The sequence below is a fragment of the Saccopteryx leptura genome, chromosome 2 (genome assembly GCF_036850995.1).
Source record: "Saccopteryx leptura isolate mSacLep1 chromosome 2, mSacLep1_pri_phased_curated, whole genome shotgun sequence".
NCBI classification, from domain to species: Eukaryota; Metazoa; Chordata; class Mammalia; order Chiroptera; family Emballonuridae; genus Saccopteryx; species Saccopteryx leptura.
The window spans coordinates 75,613,975-75,634,986 of record NC_089504.1 but is presented as its reverse complement, the minus strand read 5'-3'; the positions used below and the strand labels follow the sequence as shown (position 1 = coordinate 75,634,986).

Genomic DNA, 21,012 nt, shown 5'->3' with positions numbered 1-21,012 from the left:
GCGCTGGAGCCAAAAGTTGGTATTTCCTGACTTATTTTGGGCCTTATTTGCCTTTTCTGTTACTTCCTTGGTCGTTTAGACCTTAAAAGCCATGCTCAGAAGATCTCACTGAGGGGCTTGACTAAGAGAGCAAAACTGGGTATCCTGTATTTAAAGAAGCCTAAGGCAGTGGGTTTAGAAGGGGCTGTATTCCCTAAATCTTCTCCTCGGGTCTGGCTTTAGATAGGAGGCGGGGATTCCCCGGAGCCAAAGCAGAGGAGGGCAGGGGCTGTAGCAAAGTGATGATAACCTCTAGCTTACTGTACTGTTATCTTTTGCCTGACCAAGCTGTGGCTCAGCCCTTGAGCTGGTGCCCAAGGGGGAGGGGCAAGTGCCTGAAACTGTGAGGGGAGCCTGCCGCTTCTCCTGCAGCTAGCTGCAGCCTGGCTGCCTTTTCTTTCTCTACCTCTGCTGCTATACTGGGCTGCATACTGACTGTGCCACCTGCCTGCAGGTGGGTGCTGGCGATAGTATGCTAAACTCTCTATGTTTTCTATGGGTCTAGCAATCCTTGGTTTGGCCAGTCTGCTCTTAAGTTGGCCATTTTAGTAGCAGAAAAACAAACCAAATATGCACACAAAACAAACAAAACTTCTAAACCAAAACCAAAGGGAGAAGGCAGCGTCCTGCGTTCCCCGACTGACCAGGTGGGGAGAAATCAGGTGGCGTCCCGCCTACTCCACTACACCCTTTTCTAACCAGAGCTCTGTTTCCAAATATTCAAAGAGGAAGCTTCCTTACCAAACAGTCTCAAGCCTCCAAATGTTTCAAAGAGGAAGCTTCCTTACCAAACAGTCTCGAGACTCCAAATGTTTCAAATCAGCCAAATTCCGTTTCAAACGGCAACTGCCGGAGGCTGGCCAGCTACCAACGTCTGCTGCAGCCCACTCCGTGAGGAGGGGTCTTACACGGCCAATCTCGGTGGGACCTCCATCTGTTACATCCCGGCGAGAGAGACTACAGCAGACCCAAAGTGAATTTTATAAGTTTTATTGTAGACCTGCACAGGGACTGCAGGCAACCCATGCAAGGGAGCACTGCAGCCCCCCAAACCAGCGCAGGGATGCAGGTAACCCACACAGGGGAACACTGCAGCCCCCCAAACCTGCGCAGGGACTGCAGGCAACCCACACCTCCAAAGAGACTGGAGCACTGCAGCCCCCCAAACCTGCGCAGGGACTGCAAGTAACCCACACAGGGGAACATTGCAGCCCCCCAAACCTGCGCAGGGACTGCAAGTAACCCACACAGGGGAACATTGCAGCCCCCCAAACCTGCGCAGGGACTGCAGCTCCGAGCTTCTAAAATGGCTCCTTTTTATAGGGTGGCTGTCTAGGATGAGCAAGCATCATACAGAAGCTGATGTGGCTGTTAGTCATTGGCTAGGGAGGTCGTGCGCAGTTACGGGGGGGGGGTATTACTCAGTGGAGAATTTCAAACATAAACTTCTGATAAGGGTCTCTGACTCAATGCAGGATGTTGCTGAACTCTTTGTTCTCAGCGTCACAGGGACCTTGTACACTCTTGGCAGCCCCAGCATGTCAGTACTCCCTGAATCTAACAGTAACTTCTCTGTAAGTTTGAAATTATTTCTGAATAAAAAGATTTTGCAGGCCCTGGCCGGTTGGCTCAGCGGTAGAGCGTCGGCCTGGTGTGCGGGGGACCCGGGTTCGATTCCCGGCCAGGGCACATAGGAGAAGCGCCCATCTGCTTCTCCATCCCCCCCTCCTTCCTCTCTGTCTCTCTCTTCCCCTCCCGCAGCCAAGGCTCCATTGGAGCAAAGATGGACCGGGCGCTGGGGATGGCTCCTTGGCCTCTGCCCCAGGCGCTAGAGTGGCTCTGGTCGCTGCAGAGCGACGCTCCGGAGGGGCAGAGCATCGCCCCCTGGTGGGCGTGCCGGGTGGATCCCGGTCGGGCGCATGCGGGTGTCTGTCTGACTGTCTCTCCCCGTTTCCAGCTTCAGAAAAAAAAAAAAAAAAAAAAGATTTGCAAAGAATTTTTTTTTTTTTTTTTTAGGTTTTACCACTAAAGACTGAATAGATAAGCGCTCTTCACTTATAGTGGGTATGAAAGGATTTGGGTTATAAAATAAATTTAGTTGAAATGTCACCTTTCTGTCTGACCAGGCAGTGGTGTAGTGGATAGAGCGTCGAATTGGGATGCAGAGGAACCAGGTTCGAAACCCCAAGGTCGCCAACTTGAGTGTGAGCTCACTGGCTTGAACGCAGGGGCACTGGCTTGAGTGTGGGATCATAGACATGACCCCCTGGTCGCTGGCTTGAGCCCAGGGTTGTTGGCTTGAGCAAGAGGTCACTGGCTCAGCTGGAGCCCCCCGGTCAAGGTGCATATGAGAAAATAATCAGTGAGCAGCTAAGGTGCTGCAACTACGAGTGGATGCTTCTCATCTCTTACCTTCCTGTCTGTCTCTGTCTATCTCCCCCACCCACCGCCCTTGCTAAAAAAAAAAAAAAAAAAAAAAAAAATGTCACTTTCTTTACTGTGCTTGAGGTATGTTGGATCTGCTTTTCCTGAAGTATGTTGTAAAGCCAGTGGCCACGGCCACTATCACAGCACCCTGGCCCATGCAGGTTCGCATTGGATTCGAACAATCGGTAAAGAAACAATGGAGCCAAGAACTGGTGGGCCATTAGCTTTAATTCTAGCTTGCACCTGGCGGGCAAATGAAAACACACACTGGGCTCCAAAACCCACTCACATTCAGTGCTCACAAAGCTACTGACTTATCTGAGTTTTCTAGAATCAAAGGTTTCTAGCTCACCAGACTTATTCACCTCTGTTCCCCATCTCCTTCCTTCTCTCTGCACAAACTCTGCACTAACTGGCTTCTCACTCAACACTCCACCATCTTGGCTGCTTCTCTTGGCCTCCACATGGCCTTTCTCTGCTCTCTGCTCTCTAATGCTAATCTCAGGAACTAAGAGCGAAAGCTCCCGTTCTGACCCCATTTTATAGTGTAGTTTCGTAACCCTTAATCCAATATACAAAACAGGGAAGTCTCTAATACAAAGTCACTTCTCTGAGGCATGATTGGATTGTACCACCCCACATCAAAAAGGGTGGGAAAGGCTTAGTCCTAAAACCAAGCCCCAGGCTACAATGATCCTGCCTGCCCACAGCCCACAGCCCACAGAGAGACACATTAATATCACCTGGGTGACGACTTCTGTGTGGGCAGCGCCATCTTTAACAAAGTGAGCATAATATATTTTATCTGCCCAACATATGTATTACTTTAAGCTTTTTATATTCAAATTGTTCATTTTTTTTTACATTAAGCAAATAACACAAAAATATTATTGTAGTAAAAGATTGAAATCATTCAGAAGCCAAAAATGATCTTTTTCTTTACCTTTTTCTCCCTCCTCCTCCTCAGAAGAAATTGGCATTAACAGTTCTTATTAATATAAATGTCATCTTAGACCATATACCTTTCCCAGGACTAGGTTTTTCTTTTAACATATCCTATAGATGTTTCCATTACTTGCTTTATTCTTTTTATAATGACTAAAGAGAATTGGGTAATACAGTTGTACAATAATTTATTTAACTACTTCCCTATTGAGGATCATTTGTGTAGTTTCTAATTTTTACCCAATACAATATATGCTATAATAGATGGATCCTTGTGCATGAATATTCTATAGTACAGGATCCTAAATGTATATGCACATAATTTTTTTTTATAGATACTGCTGGACTGGTTTCTAAATAGACTCAGGCAATAGTATATGTTGACTTTCCAGAATCCCTATTAACTATGGATAGTAATGAGAATGAATATAAATCACAGATTCTGAAGTTGGACTCTGTTGGTTCAAATACTGATTCTGCATTTAGATGCTTTGTGGGCAAGTTACCTAACCTCTCTGGGTCTCAGTTTCACTATTTGTAAACTAGAGATCATTTCAGAGGGTTGGTATGAAGAGCAAATAAATTAATATATGTAAAAGTGTGTAAAACAAACAGTACCTGTAGAAATGTTAGCCATTAATTTTTATGTTTACTTTTCCCCAAATTCTTTTAAAAACAACTTTATCAAGTCTTAATTTACATGCAATAAAATGCACCCATGTTAAATACAGATTGTTTTGTAAATGTATTTCCATCCCATTTAACTACCATTATCAAGATATTGAACATTTGCATCAGCCCCCAAAGTGCCCTGCTAACCCTCTGGTGTCACTGCAGACTCTTTTTAATGCATTTGCTTTATCAGAATTCTAATAGTTGTCTTTTAGCATGGTTAGAATTTTTACTTCATATTTTTTGTTTTAAATCTGTAATGTCTATTAAGTTTGAGATATTATGATATAATTTATTAACCTAATCCCTTTTGGCAGTTTCTTATTTTCTGTTAGTTTTGAATGCTTCCATGTTTAATTTGCTTCTTGTTAGAAATCAAATGTCAGCATTTCACTTATGATGGGACTGATTCAGTTACTTTGTCTTATAGTATAAGGTTTATTCCTCTACATAATACAAATGTGTAGACATTTAGCTTCTGGCTGAAAATTTCTTGCTCTTGGGCAAGGAGAGAAATGTTGGTGGGAGTGGAGGAAAATTAATGTTGACAGAAATGAATTTATCAAAGTCGTAGCTTTTTTTCCTTTAGACTGACCCAAAAAACATATTAGAGTTCTTCGCATCTCTGCTTTGCTGGCACCTAAAGTTCTTATGAGGGGAGAATGCTGAAAGGAAGGTGTTGTTTTACTAGTCCAATATTTGGACATACAATTCCATGAAGTAGTAACAATGAAAATAATAATTTAGTGAGAGCTGACCTTATCCAGTACTTGCTATGGACCAGACACCATGACAAACACTACATCCATCTAATTTAATTCTTTCAACCCCAACAATGAGTGGGAATCTTAGAGAAGCTAAGTAACTTACCCGAGACCACACATAGTTAATAAGTGATGGTGGTGATGGTGGGACTCGACACCCATCTTCTTAGCATTATCTTTGTCCTTCAATTTAACGACTGAAGGCCATTTTTTAAAATAAATAATTTGTTTTACATTTATTCACATCTGTTTCTTTATTCTCAAAACATCCAGTTGGGTTAGGGAAGAAAATTCAATGTTTTATCCATTTGTGCAAAGGTAGGCAAACTTTTTATGTAGAAGGCCAGATGCAACTGCTCAACTCGGCAGCTGTAACAGGAAAGCGCCTCAGACAGTGTTGAAGTGTTGAACGTGACAGTGTTCCAGTAGAACTTTATTTACAAAGACAGGCAGCAGGCTGGATTTGGCCGGTGGTTGTAGCTTGCTGGCCTCTGTGGTGGCAGAGTAATCTATTGGGCACCAGCGGGGCGTGCCGCAGGGGAGGCAGACTGTTAGTGCCCAGTGTTTGCCCTGTCCACCACCCGGCTTCTCCAGGCTGCAGCACATGCTCACCGGTGCCTTCAGGAGACTCAAGTCCCAGGAATACTAGTGAGAATTACAAACATTTTGCACTTGATGCTTCCTTTGTTCCATGTGCTTTTCACATGTGTCATTTAATCTGTGGACATGCTTCTGAGATGGTAAACTGAGGCACAAAGAAGGTTAATAGCCCAAGGTCACAAACTAGTGAGTGGTGATACTGGGACTTGAACCCAGGCAGGCTGATTCTGAGCTCAAGTCCTTTTACCTTCTCTCTGCTGAACTGTGAGTTTTCTCAGCATGAGGTCACCTTTGTATGTATCCTTAGTTGTCAGGAACTGACTCTTCGAAGCACTTGTATTAAGAGGCAAGATTTTATACTGTATTCTGGTTTTTATTTTATTTTTTTTCATTTTTCCGAAGCTGGAAACGGGGGAGGCAGTCAGACAGACTCCTGCATGCGCCCGACCGGGATCCACCCGGCATGCCCACCAGGGGGCGATGCCCTGCCCCTCTGGGGCGTCCAGAGCCATTCTAGCGCCTGAGGCAGAGGCCACAGAGCCATCCCCAGCACCCGGGCCATCTTTGCTCCAATGGAGCCTCTGCTGCGGGAGGGGAAGAGAGAGACAGAGAGGAAGGGGGGGGAGGGGTGGAGAAACAAATGGGCGCCTCTCCTGTGTGCCCTGGCCGGGAATCGAACCCGGGACTACTGCACACCAGGCCGACGCACTACCAGTGAGCCAACCGGCCAGGGCCGTTGTATTCTGTTTTTAAGACATTTACTTCGGAGCAGAGCTACAGTAAGGGAATGCTAACTGCCAATTTTCTGTGACAGCTGGAAAGATGATGCAAGAGGTTTCTTCTTGCTCATCCTTGGGCTGCACTGGAGCCTTTTAGCTAGAGAACCACTGTAATGATAGCAAAGAAATTACTTATTAGTTGTGTCATTACTATGCTGGGCAGTACATCATCTCATTTAAACCTCACAACAATGCAGTAAGTTAAGTGATAGTATTTCAGTTGCAATGGAAAAACTGAGGTTCATCTACGGGGTGGTGGATATGTTAATTAAGTCTTTATGAGTCTAAGTTTCCTTATTTGGTCATAACAGTAGTCTTATCTCATAGGATCATTATGAAGATTAAATGAGTTAATGAATGTAAGGGTTTGGAGCAGTTTTTTGCACTCCATTTTGTGACCTGTTATTATTATTATTATCATCATTATTATTATCAGAACACAGTAGTAGTAGTAGAGGTGAAATGCTCACTTTCTATGATTGTGAATTAGAAATAAGCATCTAAGTTTCAAAATTAATGCCTGGGTGTTAATAAATTGAACTTAGAGTTATTTATTCACAGGAAGAAGCTATAGGCTCTGTTCATTTTAACTTTAAAATACCTTTACTACCCCTGGCTGGTTGGCTCAGCGGTAGAGCGTCGGCCTAGCGTGCGGAGGACCTGGGTTCGATTCCCGGCCGGGGCACATAGGAGAAGCGCCCATTTGCTTCTCCACCCCCCCTCCTTCCTCTCTGTCTCTCTCTTCCCCTCCCGCAGCCGGGGCTCCATTGGAGCAAAGATGGCCCGGGCGCTGGGCATGGCTCTGTGGCCTCTGCCTCAGGCGCTGGAGTGGCTCTGGTCGCAATATGGCGACGCCCAGGATGGGCAGAGCATCGCCCCCTGGTGGGCAGAGCACCGCCCCTGGTGGGCGTGCCGGGTGGATCCCGGTCGGGCGCATTCGGGAGTCTGTCTGGCTGTCTCTCCCTGTTTCCAGCTTCAGAAAGATGAAAAAAAAAAAAATACCTTTACTAGTGACTATTTCAAAATTACAGTTTAAAGCAGTCTCTTGGTTCTGTTGCTGTTTGTTTTGTATAAAATTATTCTCTTGCAGAAATGGTGTTCCCTAAATATTCCTCTGTTAACTACAGATTAAGCAGAGTTGGCACTAGAGGACATAAGTGCTTGACATATTAAGTGATTGCCAACGTTCATTTAAAATTTTTTTTTGATTTTTTATTCATTTTAGAGAGGAGGGGGAGAGATAGAGAGAGATAGAGAGAGAGAGAGAGAAGGGGAGGAGCAGGAAGCATCAACTCCCATATGTGCCTTGACCAGGCAAGCCAGGGTTTTGAACCGGCAACCTCAGTGTTTCCAGGTTGACACTTTATCCACTGCGCCACCACAGTTCAGGCGCCAACGTTCATTTTATAACCATAAAAAGAGTGGCAGAGGAATATGTACAAGGGAGTAAAATAATTCACTTATTTATGTTAAACAAATTCAACAATACACAATTATAAAATCTTGTGTATGTACTCTTTATTACACACCATACACCAGCATACACATTTTATGTTTATACTTACCCATTCCTCCATGAGGTTGTATTTAAAACCATTTGTACTCTATTATAATGACAATTTAAAGTTTTTGTTCAATGTTAACTTTGATTTTCCTTTTAAGTATTAACCTCAGAATTTACTTAATCCCTGCCTTAAACTGAAACTCAACTCTGTATTTATAACAAAATGCAGGAAGAAAAATGTTTTCCTCCTTCATAAAGTTAACCATTTCATTTTCCTAACACAAGTTATCTGTGTGTTGGTTGAAACTAAAACAAAGCTGTCTAATGTAGTTGTTTTTTTGTGAGAGTGACATCTGGTGGTTCCTTTTTTTATTTATATAGAGGTGGGGGAGTAAGGGGGGTGGGAGGGAAAGGGAGAGAGAGAGAGGGAGAGGGGAAAGGGAGAGGAAGAGAGGAAGGGAGAGACAGAGAGAGGACTGAACCAGTGGCTGCAGGCTCAAGCCCGCAACCACAAGATCAAGCCTGTGTGGTGGTTCCTTTCTAATTCTCATGGTTCCTCTGTGCTTAGCTAGAAGTTGTTGCAAATTCCAAAGAATCATTTTGTGAACTGCTTTGCTTGATACCTAACACACTAGCTAGCTATTGAGGATCAAGTAAGTACAACTGATATGGTTTAAAATCTGAAAATTTTAGCAGTCCATTTAGATGAGATCAGGTGCGTTCAGGGTGGTATGGCCGTAGACTTTAGCAGTTCATTTAGATGCATTCTGTCTTAATGCCAGCCTTTTCCGAGTGTTTTTATTTTAGCATGTGTGATGGACAAACAGTTTTCTCATTGGGGATGATTTATGTTTAATTCAGAGATTTAGGTTTTGAGTAAGGATGGTAACTATGCCAGCTTGTCTGCTTATAAGGAGGCTGGAGCTCCTAGCTATTGGGTGTCTTAGCCAAGGTCACATTGTGTTTGCCAAGGTCACTCTGGTCCCCATTGAGCTGAGGACCTGGGCTCTGTGCCCACGGTTAACGTTTACCATGCTGGGTAACCCACTGAACAAGAAGGGTCTGGGCATTAAAGAATAAGAGGTGAAGGCATTTTAAGATAGAAGTAAAGACAGTTAACATTTTCGAGTACCTATTGGCTATGAATATTTCCGAATATTTGGCGAATTTTATGGTTTGTAGTTTTAAAAATTAAAAAAAAACCTATATTTGAATAATATTTAGAAATCTCCAGTTTTTTAATAAATGTATCCAAAAAAATCAGACTTTACAAATCTGGGCAGGTCAGCAGATGAACTCTGTCTTGCTCTTTTTTCTGTCTGCTGTATTTGAGGATTTATGTCTATCTTTTTAAACCCTGGGAAGGTTACATTATGTCCCCTGCACGGGCCATGTGGGGACTTGGAGTGTGAGTGCTATCTAGTGTATAGACCCCACTTGTGTTCCTTCCTTTTGATGAAGAGCCCTGTGGGCCAGTTGCAGTTTCCCAGAGTATGTGCTTTGATGTTACCCCACTGAGGGGAGACGAGTGGAGTTTGCTCCCTGCAGACCCAGTGAGGGTGAGGCTGAAGCTGAGTTTTCCTTGTGACTTCAGGGAGGCTCAGTGACACCCCATCAGACAATATGAAATTTAAAAAATGTAGCCTTACCTGTAAAAGGCAACTGGTGGAGCCCGAGGAGCTAGTTAGGGAGTTGAAATGCTCCAGAAGGCCATGGGCTGCTTTTGAAGCATCGCAAATAGATCGGACAGCTCCTTGACAGGTCAGCTCAGGGCAAACATATCTTTTAGAGAAAGTTCTTTGCCCAATCTTTCTACTAAAAGTAACTCCATGGACACATAACAAAGATGTATTTTAAATTAATTAATCCTGATTTAGAAAAATCAGTACTTTATGGAAGTTATAATGGGGAATGATGTCATTTAAGTTGACGTGTTTTTTATGTGATTCCTCTAACCAGCCATGTGCCCTCTCTTTTTATGTATGAAAGGGCTTTCAGCCAATATTTGAGGGATCTTCCTCATGTGACCCTATAATAGTGATGAAGTATAACCACTGATGTCAGTCTGGCATCCCATTTGCAGTCCTTAGGGCCCCAACATCCCTGGCTCTTAATCCCTGCCCTAGTCCTGTGGGAGTCTGGGCACTCGCTTCATGTCTCATCTCCCTGGAAGTGGTCCAGATGTGCCCCAGAGTCAGGAGTAGAACCTGTGACTTGTCACAGAGTTCTCAGTAGCTCCGGAGTTCTTGGAGCCCACGGAACCAAACACACAGCATCGTTGGGCAATAGAATGGAATGTTGGATGAAAGCAGTGAGGAGGGTCTGGGGCTGTGGGGGGGTGGGGTTCTCATTGAGGAGGAAGGTGTCTACAGAGCCCCATTAAACTTTGTCATCCCTTCCTAAAGAACAGTTAAATGAGAACATGGTAACATCGGCTCATAGACCCCATTAAGTCATCCATATGAAAGAGGGAGGAATGGAGAAAGAGACAGAAGAGGAGGAGGAAGAGGAGGAGGTAAGGGGAGAGAGGAAGTGGCTCTAGGGAGGGAAGTGAGTTGACTTTTTGAATTTTGGACCTGGTTTTAATTATTTTTTTTTGTTTTAATTTTTAATGGTGTTTCTTCCTACTATTTCTTCCTTCTTGGAATAATACTTACTATACATTCCTTTTCATACCACAAAGTGACTTAAAATTCAGATGGGGAGACCTGAAAAGTTTGTAAATCTATTTTGTCTCTGAAAAGTAATACAGACTGCCTGACCTGTGGTGGTGCAGTGGATAAAGTGTCGACCTGGAAACACTGAGGTCGCTGGTTCGAAACCCTGGACCTGCTTGGTCAAGGCACATATGGGAGTTGATGCTTCCTGCTCCTCCCCCTTCTCTCTCTTTCTATCCCTCTCTCTCTCCTCTCTAAAATGAATAAATAAATAAATAATTAAAAAAAAATTTCTAAAAAAATTAATACAGACTAATTAAATTATTGTTAATAGCATAGTTTTCATTTTATTCTTTTTTGTGTTTTTTATTTTAAAAATTTTATTTTTCAATTACAGTTTTCATTCAGTATTACTTTGTATTCATTTCAGGTGTATGGCATAGTGGTTAGACATTCATATACTTCACAAAGTGGTTCCCCCAGTATTTCCAGTCCCCACCTGGCACCATACATAGTTATGATATCATTGACTGTACTCCCTGTATTGTACTTTACATCTCCATGATGTCATTTTTATTCTTTGCCTTTCCCCCTTTGGGATAAAAATAATGTAAATATTTTTATCATTAGTATCTTTATTATTTAAGATTCTTAATTTAATTAAATCTTTATTAAGAACTTGCTGTCATTTCAATGTACTTTTTTGCATTTTTTTTTTTTTGACAAGGACAGAGTCAGCTAGAGGGACAGATAGGGACAGACAGGCAGGAAGGAGAGAGATGAGAAGCATCAGTCTTTTGTTGCAGCACCTTAGTTGTTCCCTGATTGCTTTCTCATATGTGCCTTGACTGTGGGGCTACAGCAGAGCAAATGATCCCTTGCTCAAGCCAGTGACCGTGAGGTCATGTCTGTGATTCCCATGCTTGAGCCAGCAACCCCGCGCTCAAGCTGGTAAGCCTGCGCTCAGGCCAGATGAGTCTGCGCTCAAGCCGGGGACTTTGGGGTTTCGAACCGGGGTCCTCTGCATCCCAGTCCAATGCTCTATCCACTGTGCCACTGCCTGGTCAGGCACTTTCATGCATTTTTATACTCAGAATATGACCAAGTTAACCAATTATCATGAAAATTGTTCAGAAAAGGTTTGATAGTGAATACAGCACCCCTATCCCCTTTCCTCACTTCTCTATTTTCATGACCAGGGTCCTCTATCCACCTGGGGGCAGGCTCTCCACTCAGCAAGGAGCAGGCCTGGGGTGGGGGTGGGAACTATCCTTGTATCCACAAGGTCTTCCAGGGAATCTTTCACCTAACAGGGTTAACCCATTTGCTAAATTGCAAAATGACACTGCTCAAGGTAAGGAGCATCCATCTCAAGACAAGGGTTCTCAGCTAGCCAGTCAGCTGCGGTTATTTGCTAAGAGTCTGTGAAGTTCACAGTACTGTGTTAGATTATAAAGTGGATTCAAAAGGAGTATGATAGCTCTTGACTCTACCCAGAAAGTCAAGATAAGCTCTTGGAAAAGGTAGCATTTTGAGGCAATGTATGATCAGTAGCCAGGTGTGGTAAGTTAAACATTGATTTTAGTACGCCCAAGGGAGCAGCTCCTCAAGGTTGTTTGGCCCCAGCATGGGGAGGGCAGGGCAAAGGCAGCTGCCTTCCAGGGAAGAACTACCCGTGGAGGCTTCTCTGTGAGCAAAGCCCAGTGCCACAGCATGCGCTTTCCTGTCTTGTGTTCCTTAAACTGGAAGGACTCTGGGAGCTTCTCTGGCTACATATATTTCATCTGGAGTCCACATGGTGTGCCTACACAATTCTAGGTGGTTTAAGGGAATCCAGTTTATGGTAATCATTGGGGAAATGAAATCCAGCACCGAGAGTACCGGGAAGTTGATGGTGATTATGGGGAAGCAGATAGACCAGAGGTAGAAAATTCTAGTTATGTGATGAATATATGCGGGCATACTTAGTGCCAGGCTAAGACTAGCACTAGGAGGGAGGCTAGACTATCAGTTCACTGCAGATCAAGTGTCAGACCTGGGCATCCTCTTGGGAACCCACAGAGGACAGGAGCTCCCCGAGGCCGTGGTAGGAAGGGGTAGAATTTGAGCTGGGTGTTGGGACCTAGTGAGTCAGAGGAAAAGGAAGCGTTGGTCCCTGGGTATATGTATTAGAGGTATGAGCAGACAGTCTCTTTTTGACTTTTGGTATTTCATCCCCCAGGTAGACCCTCATCAGTTTCCCCAAGAAGCTGGGAAACTGTATTTGCAGCTATCCAGGGAGAGAGAGTATGTTGTCACTATTAATATCAAAGCATACTTTTAAACAATTAGAAATATGACTCTCATAAAGATATAACATTTTACTTAGCCCATCAAGGCGGACACCAATGAGTTGGTAAACGGATTCAAAGTGTATTTGAGCAACTAGGTATTTATAGGCTTGAGAAAGAAGAATGTTCTATTAAGATTGCTAGGCTGGACATGAAACTGGGCAATATAACTACAACCTTTGCGGTTTTGCACCATTCAGAAATCTACACATTAACCTGTAACCTCACTGCTTCTGGGTTCTAATCTGATATTAAGTAGCAAAGTCAAACATAAGCACTTTCTCCTAGAGAATGAAACCGTTCTTGGAGGGCTGTTCCAGCAATGCCTCAGTGTGGCGTAAGGGGGTACGCCGCCCCTTCTTTCTCACTCCCTTTCCACTCCTGCCAGCGGCCACAGCTCCAAGCTGTGGATAGTTTTATTAACACTTAAAAACTACTTTGGAATTAAAGAAATCTGAGATTGAATGATAATTCCTTCACTTTTGCCAGTTGTGTAATATTGGGCAAGGTCATTACCTGCGCCTGGATTTACTTGCTGTAAATTGGGAGGAGCAAAGGAGATAGCTTTTGTAAGGGCACTGTACATAATAGGAAATCAGTAAATCTTAGTTCTGCTCTTTACCTTTCCTCTTTTTCTTTTTCTTTTCTTTTTTTTTTTTTAAGAGAGAGGGATAGATAGGGACAGAGAGGAACGGAGAGAGAAACATCAATCATCAGTTTTTCGTTCTGACACCTTAGTTGTTCATTGATTGCTTTCTCATATGTGCCTTGACTGTGGGGCTACAGCAGACTGAGGAACCCCTTGCTCAAGCCAGTGACCTTGGATCTGAGCTGGTGAGCTTTGCTCAAACCAGATGAGCCCGCGCTCAAGCTGGTGACCTCGGGGTCTCGAACCTGGGTCCTCCACATCCCAGTCCAATGCTTTATCCACTGCGCCACCACCTGGTCAGGCTCTTTCCTCTTTTTAAAATGAACAATTTCACCTTTCATCTGGTCTTCATAGACAGAGTCGTCCCTCCCTCCCCGTTCCTCCTTCCCTTTTGTCCTTCTTCATCTCCAGTTGGTTAGACTAATGTCCTAGACCTCCAGGGATTTTCTGCATTACTATTTAATTTTCATATAAATAAAAACAATAGACTTGAACATCTTTTAATTAAAAAAATTTCTTAGCTTTATTGCAATAATTAATATAAAACATTGTATAGTTAAAGGTGTATCACATCGTGGTTTGAGATATGTATTACAAAATGATTAACATGATAGGGTTAACACATCCATCACCTCACATATTTATAGCTTTTCTTTTTTTGTGGTGAGTTTTTAATTTATTTATTTTTTATTTTTTACAGAGACAGTGAGTCAGAGAGAGGGACAGACAGGGTCAGACAGGAACGGAGAGAGATGAGAAGCATCAATCATTAGTTTTTCATTGCGTGTTGCAACACCTTAGTTGTTCATTGATTGCTTTCTCATATGTGCCTTGACTGTAGGCCTTCAGCAGACCGAGTAACCCCTTGCTGGAGCCAGTGACCTTGGGTTCAAGCTGGTGGGTGCTCAAGCTGGCGAGCTCTGGGTCTCGAACCTGGGTCCTCTGCATTCCAGTCTGACGCTCTATCCACTGCGCCACCGCCTGGTCAGGCGAGTTTTTTTTTTTTAAGAGAGAGAGAGAAGGAGGGAGGGAGAGAGGTAGAGAGACAGAAAGGGAGAGAGATGAGCAGCATCAACTTGTAGTTGCAGCACTTCAGTTGTTCAGAGAGAGAGAGAGAGACAGAGAGACAGAGACGGACAGACAGGAAGGGAGAGAGATGAGAAGCATGAATTATTTGTTGTGGCACCTTAGTTGTTTGTTGATTGACCCCTTACTCAAGCCAGCAATCTTGGGCTTCAAGCCAGCCATCTTTGGACTCAAGCCAGCAACCATGGGGTCATGTCTATGATCCCATGCTCAAGCCAGCGACCCTGTGCTTAAGCTTGTAAGCCTGTGCTCAAGCCAGATGAGCCTGCGTTCAAGCCAACGACCCTAAGGTTTTTCACCTGGGTCCTCTGTGCTCCAGTCTGACACTCTGTCCACCGTGCCACTGCCTGGTCAGGCTCATTGATTGCTTCTCATACATGCCTTGACCAGGGGACTCCAGCCAAGCCAGTGACCCCTTGAGTAAGCCAGTGACCTTGGGCTCAAGCCAGCAACCATAGGGTCATATCTATGATCCCACATTCAATCTGATGACCCTGGGGTTTCAAATGTAGGTTTCTCAGAATCCCAGGTTGATGCTCTATTCACTACGCCACCACCTGGTCAGGCTGTGGTGAGAACTTTTAAGATCTACTCTTAGTAACTTTCAAATACATAATGCAGTGTTGTTGGCTATGGTCACCACCTTGTATAGTATGCTTTATTTAGAGAACCTTCTGCATATGAAAAAATGGAGAGCTATTACCTAATTAATTAAAAATGATTTCTTGATAATCGTATTTTTTCTGAGGGTAGTGATGGATTTATTTTTTGTTTAAGTGTAAATGTCAGTCTGGTCTTCTTTTAAGTGGAGAGCTGGCTTCCTAAGTTGTCCTTTCTGAAGTCCACTCAGTATTCAGTGTCTGCTGTGTGCCCTGCTCTGGGATGAGGTTTGCAAGGAGGGGGACGGATGCACAGAAGCCTTTTGAGCCTGTTCTTCACATTGCTCCTTACTTGGTCAGGGTCCCCGGAGTGGGATTAATAGTGATGTCAGAAGGATTGTGAGCAGGTGTCTGGTATAGGTAACTGATCATCACATCTGGATTTGGGTTTCGGGAAGACGGACTCTCCTCTTCTCCACACCCTTTGCACAAGAACCTGTGTGCTGGCATGTGGGTCACTGACATGTGATTCAAAAAGGCAAAGCTGTGACATCAAGAGCGTCTTCAGACTTTTGATTTGGAGAAAAGATTCTTTTTTACTTAGACATTTTTATAGAGGCTAGAGAAGCATCTTTTTATTTTTGGCTTAGGATCGTTTACTTCAGGACTGGTTCACTTCTCTGCTGGCAGATACTTGATGAGCTTCTGATGTTGCTCCAGGAAAGTGGGAATAAGACAGAACTACCAGCTTCCCTTGCAGAACATAGTATTAATGTAGATGAATACTATGGGGTCAGGTATCCCCCATTCTAAATTCTGTTTGGCCACCATTTGTCATATTATTTTTTCTTTTTAGTATTTATACAAGTTTTTCCTGTCATGCCTAAATGCAAAATGCAGTGTAGTTTAAACATTGTTCAAACTTAATGGCCACCCAAGGGAAAACTTCTGTTTCCTCATTTCTACATCGTCGCTCTCAATAAGGTGGTAAGATCAGTGCCCTGACAGTCTATGCTCAATTTACTCATTCACTAGGCAACATATATTCATTGTGCACAACTCTGTGTCAAGCCCTGGCAAGTTTTCTTTGAACACGATAAATAAGAACCTGCCCTGATGGAGACAGATTGTAGCCAAGTAAACAAGATGATTAGGGATTATGATAAGGTTATGAATGAAATAAATCGGATGATGAAAAACTATAAGTAAAACTGCTATTTATTTATTTATTTATTTATTTATTTATTTATTTTTAAGTGAGAGAGAGAGCGGGACAGACAGGCAGGAAGGGAGAGAGATGAGAAGCAACAATTCTTTGTTGTGGCACCTTAGTTGTTCATTGATTGCTTTCTCATATGCGCCTTGACCCGGGGCCTCTAGCTGAACCAGTGACCCCTTGCTAATTCAGTGACCTTGGGCTCAAGCCAGCAGCCATGAGGTCATGCCTATGATTCCATGCTTAAGCTGGCGACTGCGCTCAAGCTGGTGAGCCCGCACTCAAGCCGGCGACCTTGAGGTTTCTAACCTGGGTCCTCTGCATCCCAGGCTGATGCTCTATCCACTGTGCTATCTTACCTGGCCAGGCTAAACAGCTACTTTTAATAATTTTAATTAGGGTTGTCAGAGCCAGTCCTTGAGGAGGTGGCTTTTTGAGCTGAAAGCAGGAGGAGGGAGTGAGTCAGCCACAGGAAAGGGATGAGTGAGGAGCGTTCTATAAAAGAGAACAATTTGGAGAGGTGTGGGATGAGTTTGGCTTGTTCAAGGAACAGAAGGTCAGACCTGTGTCTGACATGGAGTGAGGAAGGGGCAGGTGGGTGGAGAGCAGGGTTCCCTAGGTCATGGGAAGGAGTGTGGGTTTATTTTCAGTGCAGTGGAAAGATCTTAGGTATTGATATAAAGCAGTGGATGGTATGTGCTTATTCAAAGAAGAGAAAGAAAAGAATAACCATGGCTGTTGTGTGAAGAATTGAATGAATGGTCTCAGCGTGGGTGTAGGGCAACTGGTACAATCCCTGTGTTTGGTTGTGGTGAAGGTGGGAGGGACGTGACAGAAGGATGCTCTGACGAGCGGACCAGGTTATGGTGGCTTCCAAATACCAGGATGAAGAACTTCGATTTGATTTTTGCAGCTATGAGGGAACTCTGTGTATGTTTGAATTATGAGTGTGTGTATGATTTTGAGTTTATGTGTGAGATTGTGGGTGTGTCTCAGTGTGTATGAGTATGGGGTACATGTATGGATTTGTGAGTGGATATAAGTATGCATTTGAGTTTTTCTCTTGTAGCTTTTGAACAGGTCATTGGCATGTTCCTTAAGGGCTGTCCTATGTCAGGTTTACAGATTAAACTAGGGGAAAGGCTGGTGGCAGTAAGACTAGCTAGGAGGTTATTGAAGTCAGGTGTGAAATAAAGGCCCAGAGGATGCTAACTTGGCTAGCTTTTGGAGAAAGAGAAGACTGAAGTGGGTAAATCCTGTTTTTTGTTTTATCCTCTATCTGGGATGAATGAGACAGAGGAGTGAAAGATAACTCTGTTAAAGAAGTCACAGTCTTTTAGATAACCCCACTTTGATTGCTAGCCAAGTATTTTACCAGTCTTAATTAAAAACATTTCTCCCCATTGATTTAAGCGAAAGAGAGAGAAAGGAAGTAAGGGGGGGGGGGAAGAAAGAGGTAAAGAGGAAGAGGGAGGGAAGAGAGAGAGAGAGAGAGGGATAGAGAGAGGGAGAACCATCAACTTGTTCCACGTGGTTGTTCCATTTAGTTGTGCACTGCTTAATTGCTTCTCGTACGTGCCCTTACCAGGATCGAACCTTGGTGCTCTGGTACGATGTTTTATCTACTAAACCACCTGGCCAAGGCCAGTTTTACTGATTAAAAAAAAATTAAACCTCACTTAAATTCATATGCTTGATTTCTCTGAAAGACATTTCTTTAGTGAGAGTTGGGTGATTCTACTGCATCCCACCCAAACTGCCCTGCACACACACTCACACTCACACTCACATTCGTGTTTACCTTTCACACTCCTTATTCTCGAGGAACTTACTGTATTTTTTGTTCCCCCTCAGGACGTTTTTGAAGATGCCTTGGAAATCATCTCTTCGTAAGTAGTAACATAATAAAAAGTGTGTAGTAAATAAAAATTGATGGCTTTCTTATGGAAGATGTAAATATTTCATTTTTGTTTTTTTGAGATTAGTGACCACTGTCAGAAGGAAGTCACTTTTCTGTTATTCAAGAGTTAGGATATGATTGTGCTTAAGAAAGGCTCTATCTAAGGTTACTATCAAATATATTGTATTTTTGATTATTATTCCTTATGACATTAACTAAACTAAAAGAAAAGAAAAGACAGTTGTCTAGCAGATTAAATTTTGTTTGTACCTAGCCCTTTTACAGGTTTCCCCCACTATCTGAAAGTAGAGATTTCCTGTGAGCCTTCTGTAAGCCAAAATGGCAGAAAGCAAAGAAGTAGTTACCACTAATTTATGTTGGAAAACATTTTGAGCATGCCCAGACCCCCAGAATAATCTACCAGTTCATACAAAATAACACATAAATATACTAAACACCAAAATAACTCTGATAGATAGTAAGAAAAGGAATACACAGAATGAATCCCAGACACAGCTCAGTGCTGAGAGGCCAAGTGTGGTTCCCGGGGAAGGAGCTCGCTGGGGCTGCTCTGGGTGCCGTGGGCGCATGCCGCCTCTGGAAGGGCTCGCCGGGGCTGCTCTGGGTGCCGTGGGCGCATGCCGCCTCCGGAAGGGCTCGCCGGGGCTGCTGTGGGTGCCGTGGGCGCATGCCGCCTCCGGAAGGGCTCGCCGGGGCTGCTCTGGGTGCCGTGGGCGCATGCCGCCTCCGGAAGGGCTCGCCGGGGCTGCTGTGGGTGCCGTGGGCGCAGGCCGCCTCCGGAAGGGCTCGCTGGGGCTGCTCTGGGTGCTGTGGGCGCAGGCCGCCTCTGGAAGGGCTCGCTGCAGAACAGACACTGAATGCTATTTCACTCTGCCTTTTTTTTTAAAAAGTGAAAATTCTCTTCTTTCTTTAACATTAGTGAAAACAATACTTTTGTACAAGTGAAGTGGTGTAAGGTGAACTTTTGAAAAGCCGGAAGATTCCTGTACATGCTGCTCATATTTACTTACATGATTCACTTCATATTGTAGTTTTTTGCTTTTGGTTCTCACTTAATTTTATTATAAGCATTTTCCATAAGCCTACACAGTTTTGTAATGTTTTTAAATGACATATTAGGTGAGATGGAACATCACAAGTATTTACGCATTTCTCCATTGTTACTGGTTTAAAACTTAAAACTAAGTAATGAATATTTTTTCATGTGTAGAGCTTTGTCATGTTTTTGAATTATTACCAAAGATTAGCTTTATAGATATAGAATTACTGGATTAAAAGCGATGAATATTTGTATTATTTTTTATATGTTCTATCTCAAATTGCCTTTCTCAGGCTACCATAAAAAATATCACAGACTGTGCTGCTTAAACAACAGAACTTTATGTTCTCACCTATCTGGAGGCTTGAAGTCTGACTCAGAGTGCTGTCTTGGTCAGGTTCTGGTGAGAGCACTGTTTTTGGCTTGCAGACGGCTACTGTTGGGAAAAAGGGAAAGAGATGTGAGAGAGAGGGAGAAAACACACTAGCTCTCTGGTATCTCTTTTTTTTTTTGTATTTTTCTGAAGCTGGAAACGGGGAGAGACAGTCAGACAGACTCCCGCATGCGCCCGACCGGGGATCCACCCGGCACGCCCACCAGGGGCGATGCTCTGCCCATCAGGGGGCGATGCTCTGCCCCTCCGGGGCATCGCTCTGCTGCGACCAGAGCCACTCTAGCGCCTGGGGCAGAGGCCAAGGAGCCATCCCCAGCGTCCGGGCCATCTTTGCTCCAATGGAGCCTTGGCTGCAGGAGGGGAAGAGAGAGACAGAGAGGAAGGAGGGGGTGGGGGTGGAGAAGCAAATGGGTGCTTCTCCTATGTGCCCTGGCCGGGAATCGAACCCGGGTCCCCCGCACGCCAGGCCGACGCTCTACCGCTGAGCCAACCAGCCAGGGCCTGGTATCTCTTTTTATAAGGGCATTAATCCCATCAAAAGGGCCGATTCTCAGGGTCTCATCTAAACCTAATTATCTCCCAAAGTCCTCTCTAACTACCATCGCATTGGGGGTTAGGGCTCCAACATGTGAATTTGGGGGCACACAGTTCAGTCCACAGCACTATCAGAAGAGTTTTTATCAGTTTACGTGACTAGAGTACTGTATAAGTGAAGTGGCTTAAGATGTAGTGTTAGCATCGCTGGGTATTATTTGAAGTTTTGCTGCTTAAATGATAGATACCTAATTGACTTAGTTTTAAAATATTTTGTTTATTATCATTGTTTGTTTAGTGCATTGCTTTTCCTTTTGTATCAGTACTATTCTTCTTTCCTCTGTTAACTTTTTTCTCAGTGTTTTGCATATATTTATGAAGTGTAAAATATATATACACTTTAATATTTTGTCATAATTGTTACAAGTATTTTCCCTTAGTTGTACAATCAATGAACAACTAAGGTGCTGTGACGAAAAATTGATGCTTCTCATCTCTCTCCCTTCTGGTCTGTCTGGTCCCTATCTGTCCCTCTCTCTGACTCTCTGACTGTCACAAAAAAGGGGGGGGGAGAGGATACCAGGGCTGGAGAGAAGGGTGAGAACAGGGAGTCACTGCTCTAGAAACTGCCACAGGAACCAATGCTGGGGTCGGATACCTGACCTGCGACTGATGGATTGTTGAAGGCTCAGTGTGGGCAACTCGGAGAGTTAAAAACCTCAGGGGGAGCCTGGCCTGTGGTGGCACAGTGGATAAAGCGTCAACCTAGAACACTGAGGTTGCTGGTTCGAGACCCTGGGCTTGCCTGGTCAAGGTACATATGGGAGTTGATGCTTCCTGCTCCTTCCCCCTTCTGT

The 21,012-nt window shown here is 43.9% G+C and overlaps 1 protein-coding gene across 2 annotated transcripts in view; it reads left to right on the top strand.

Annotated features, from left to right (window-relative positions):
• The window catches only part of TTC39B (tetratricopeptide repeat domain 39B), a 164,764-nt gene that overhangs the window by 22,484 nt on the left and 121,268 nt on the right, over positions 1 to 21,012 (top strand). For both annotated transcript variants that reach the window (XM_066368200.1, XM_066368199.1), the window contains exon 2: positions 18,122 to 18,156. In XM_066368200.1, the coding sequence (XP_066224297.1) occupies positions 18,122 to 18,156 (35 nt within the window). The remainder of the gene's footprint in view (positions 1 to 18,121; positions 18,157 to 21,012) is intronic.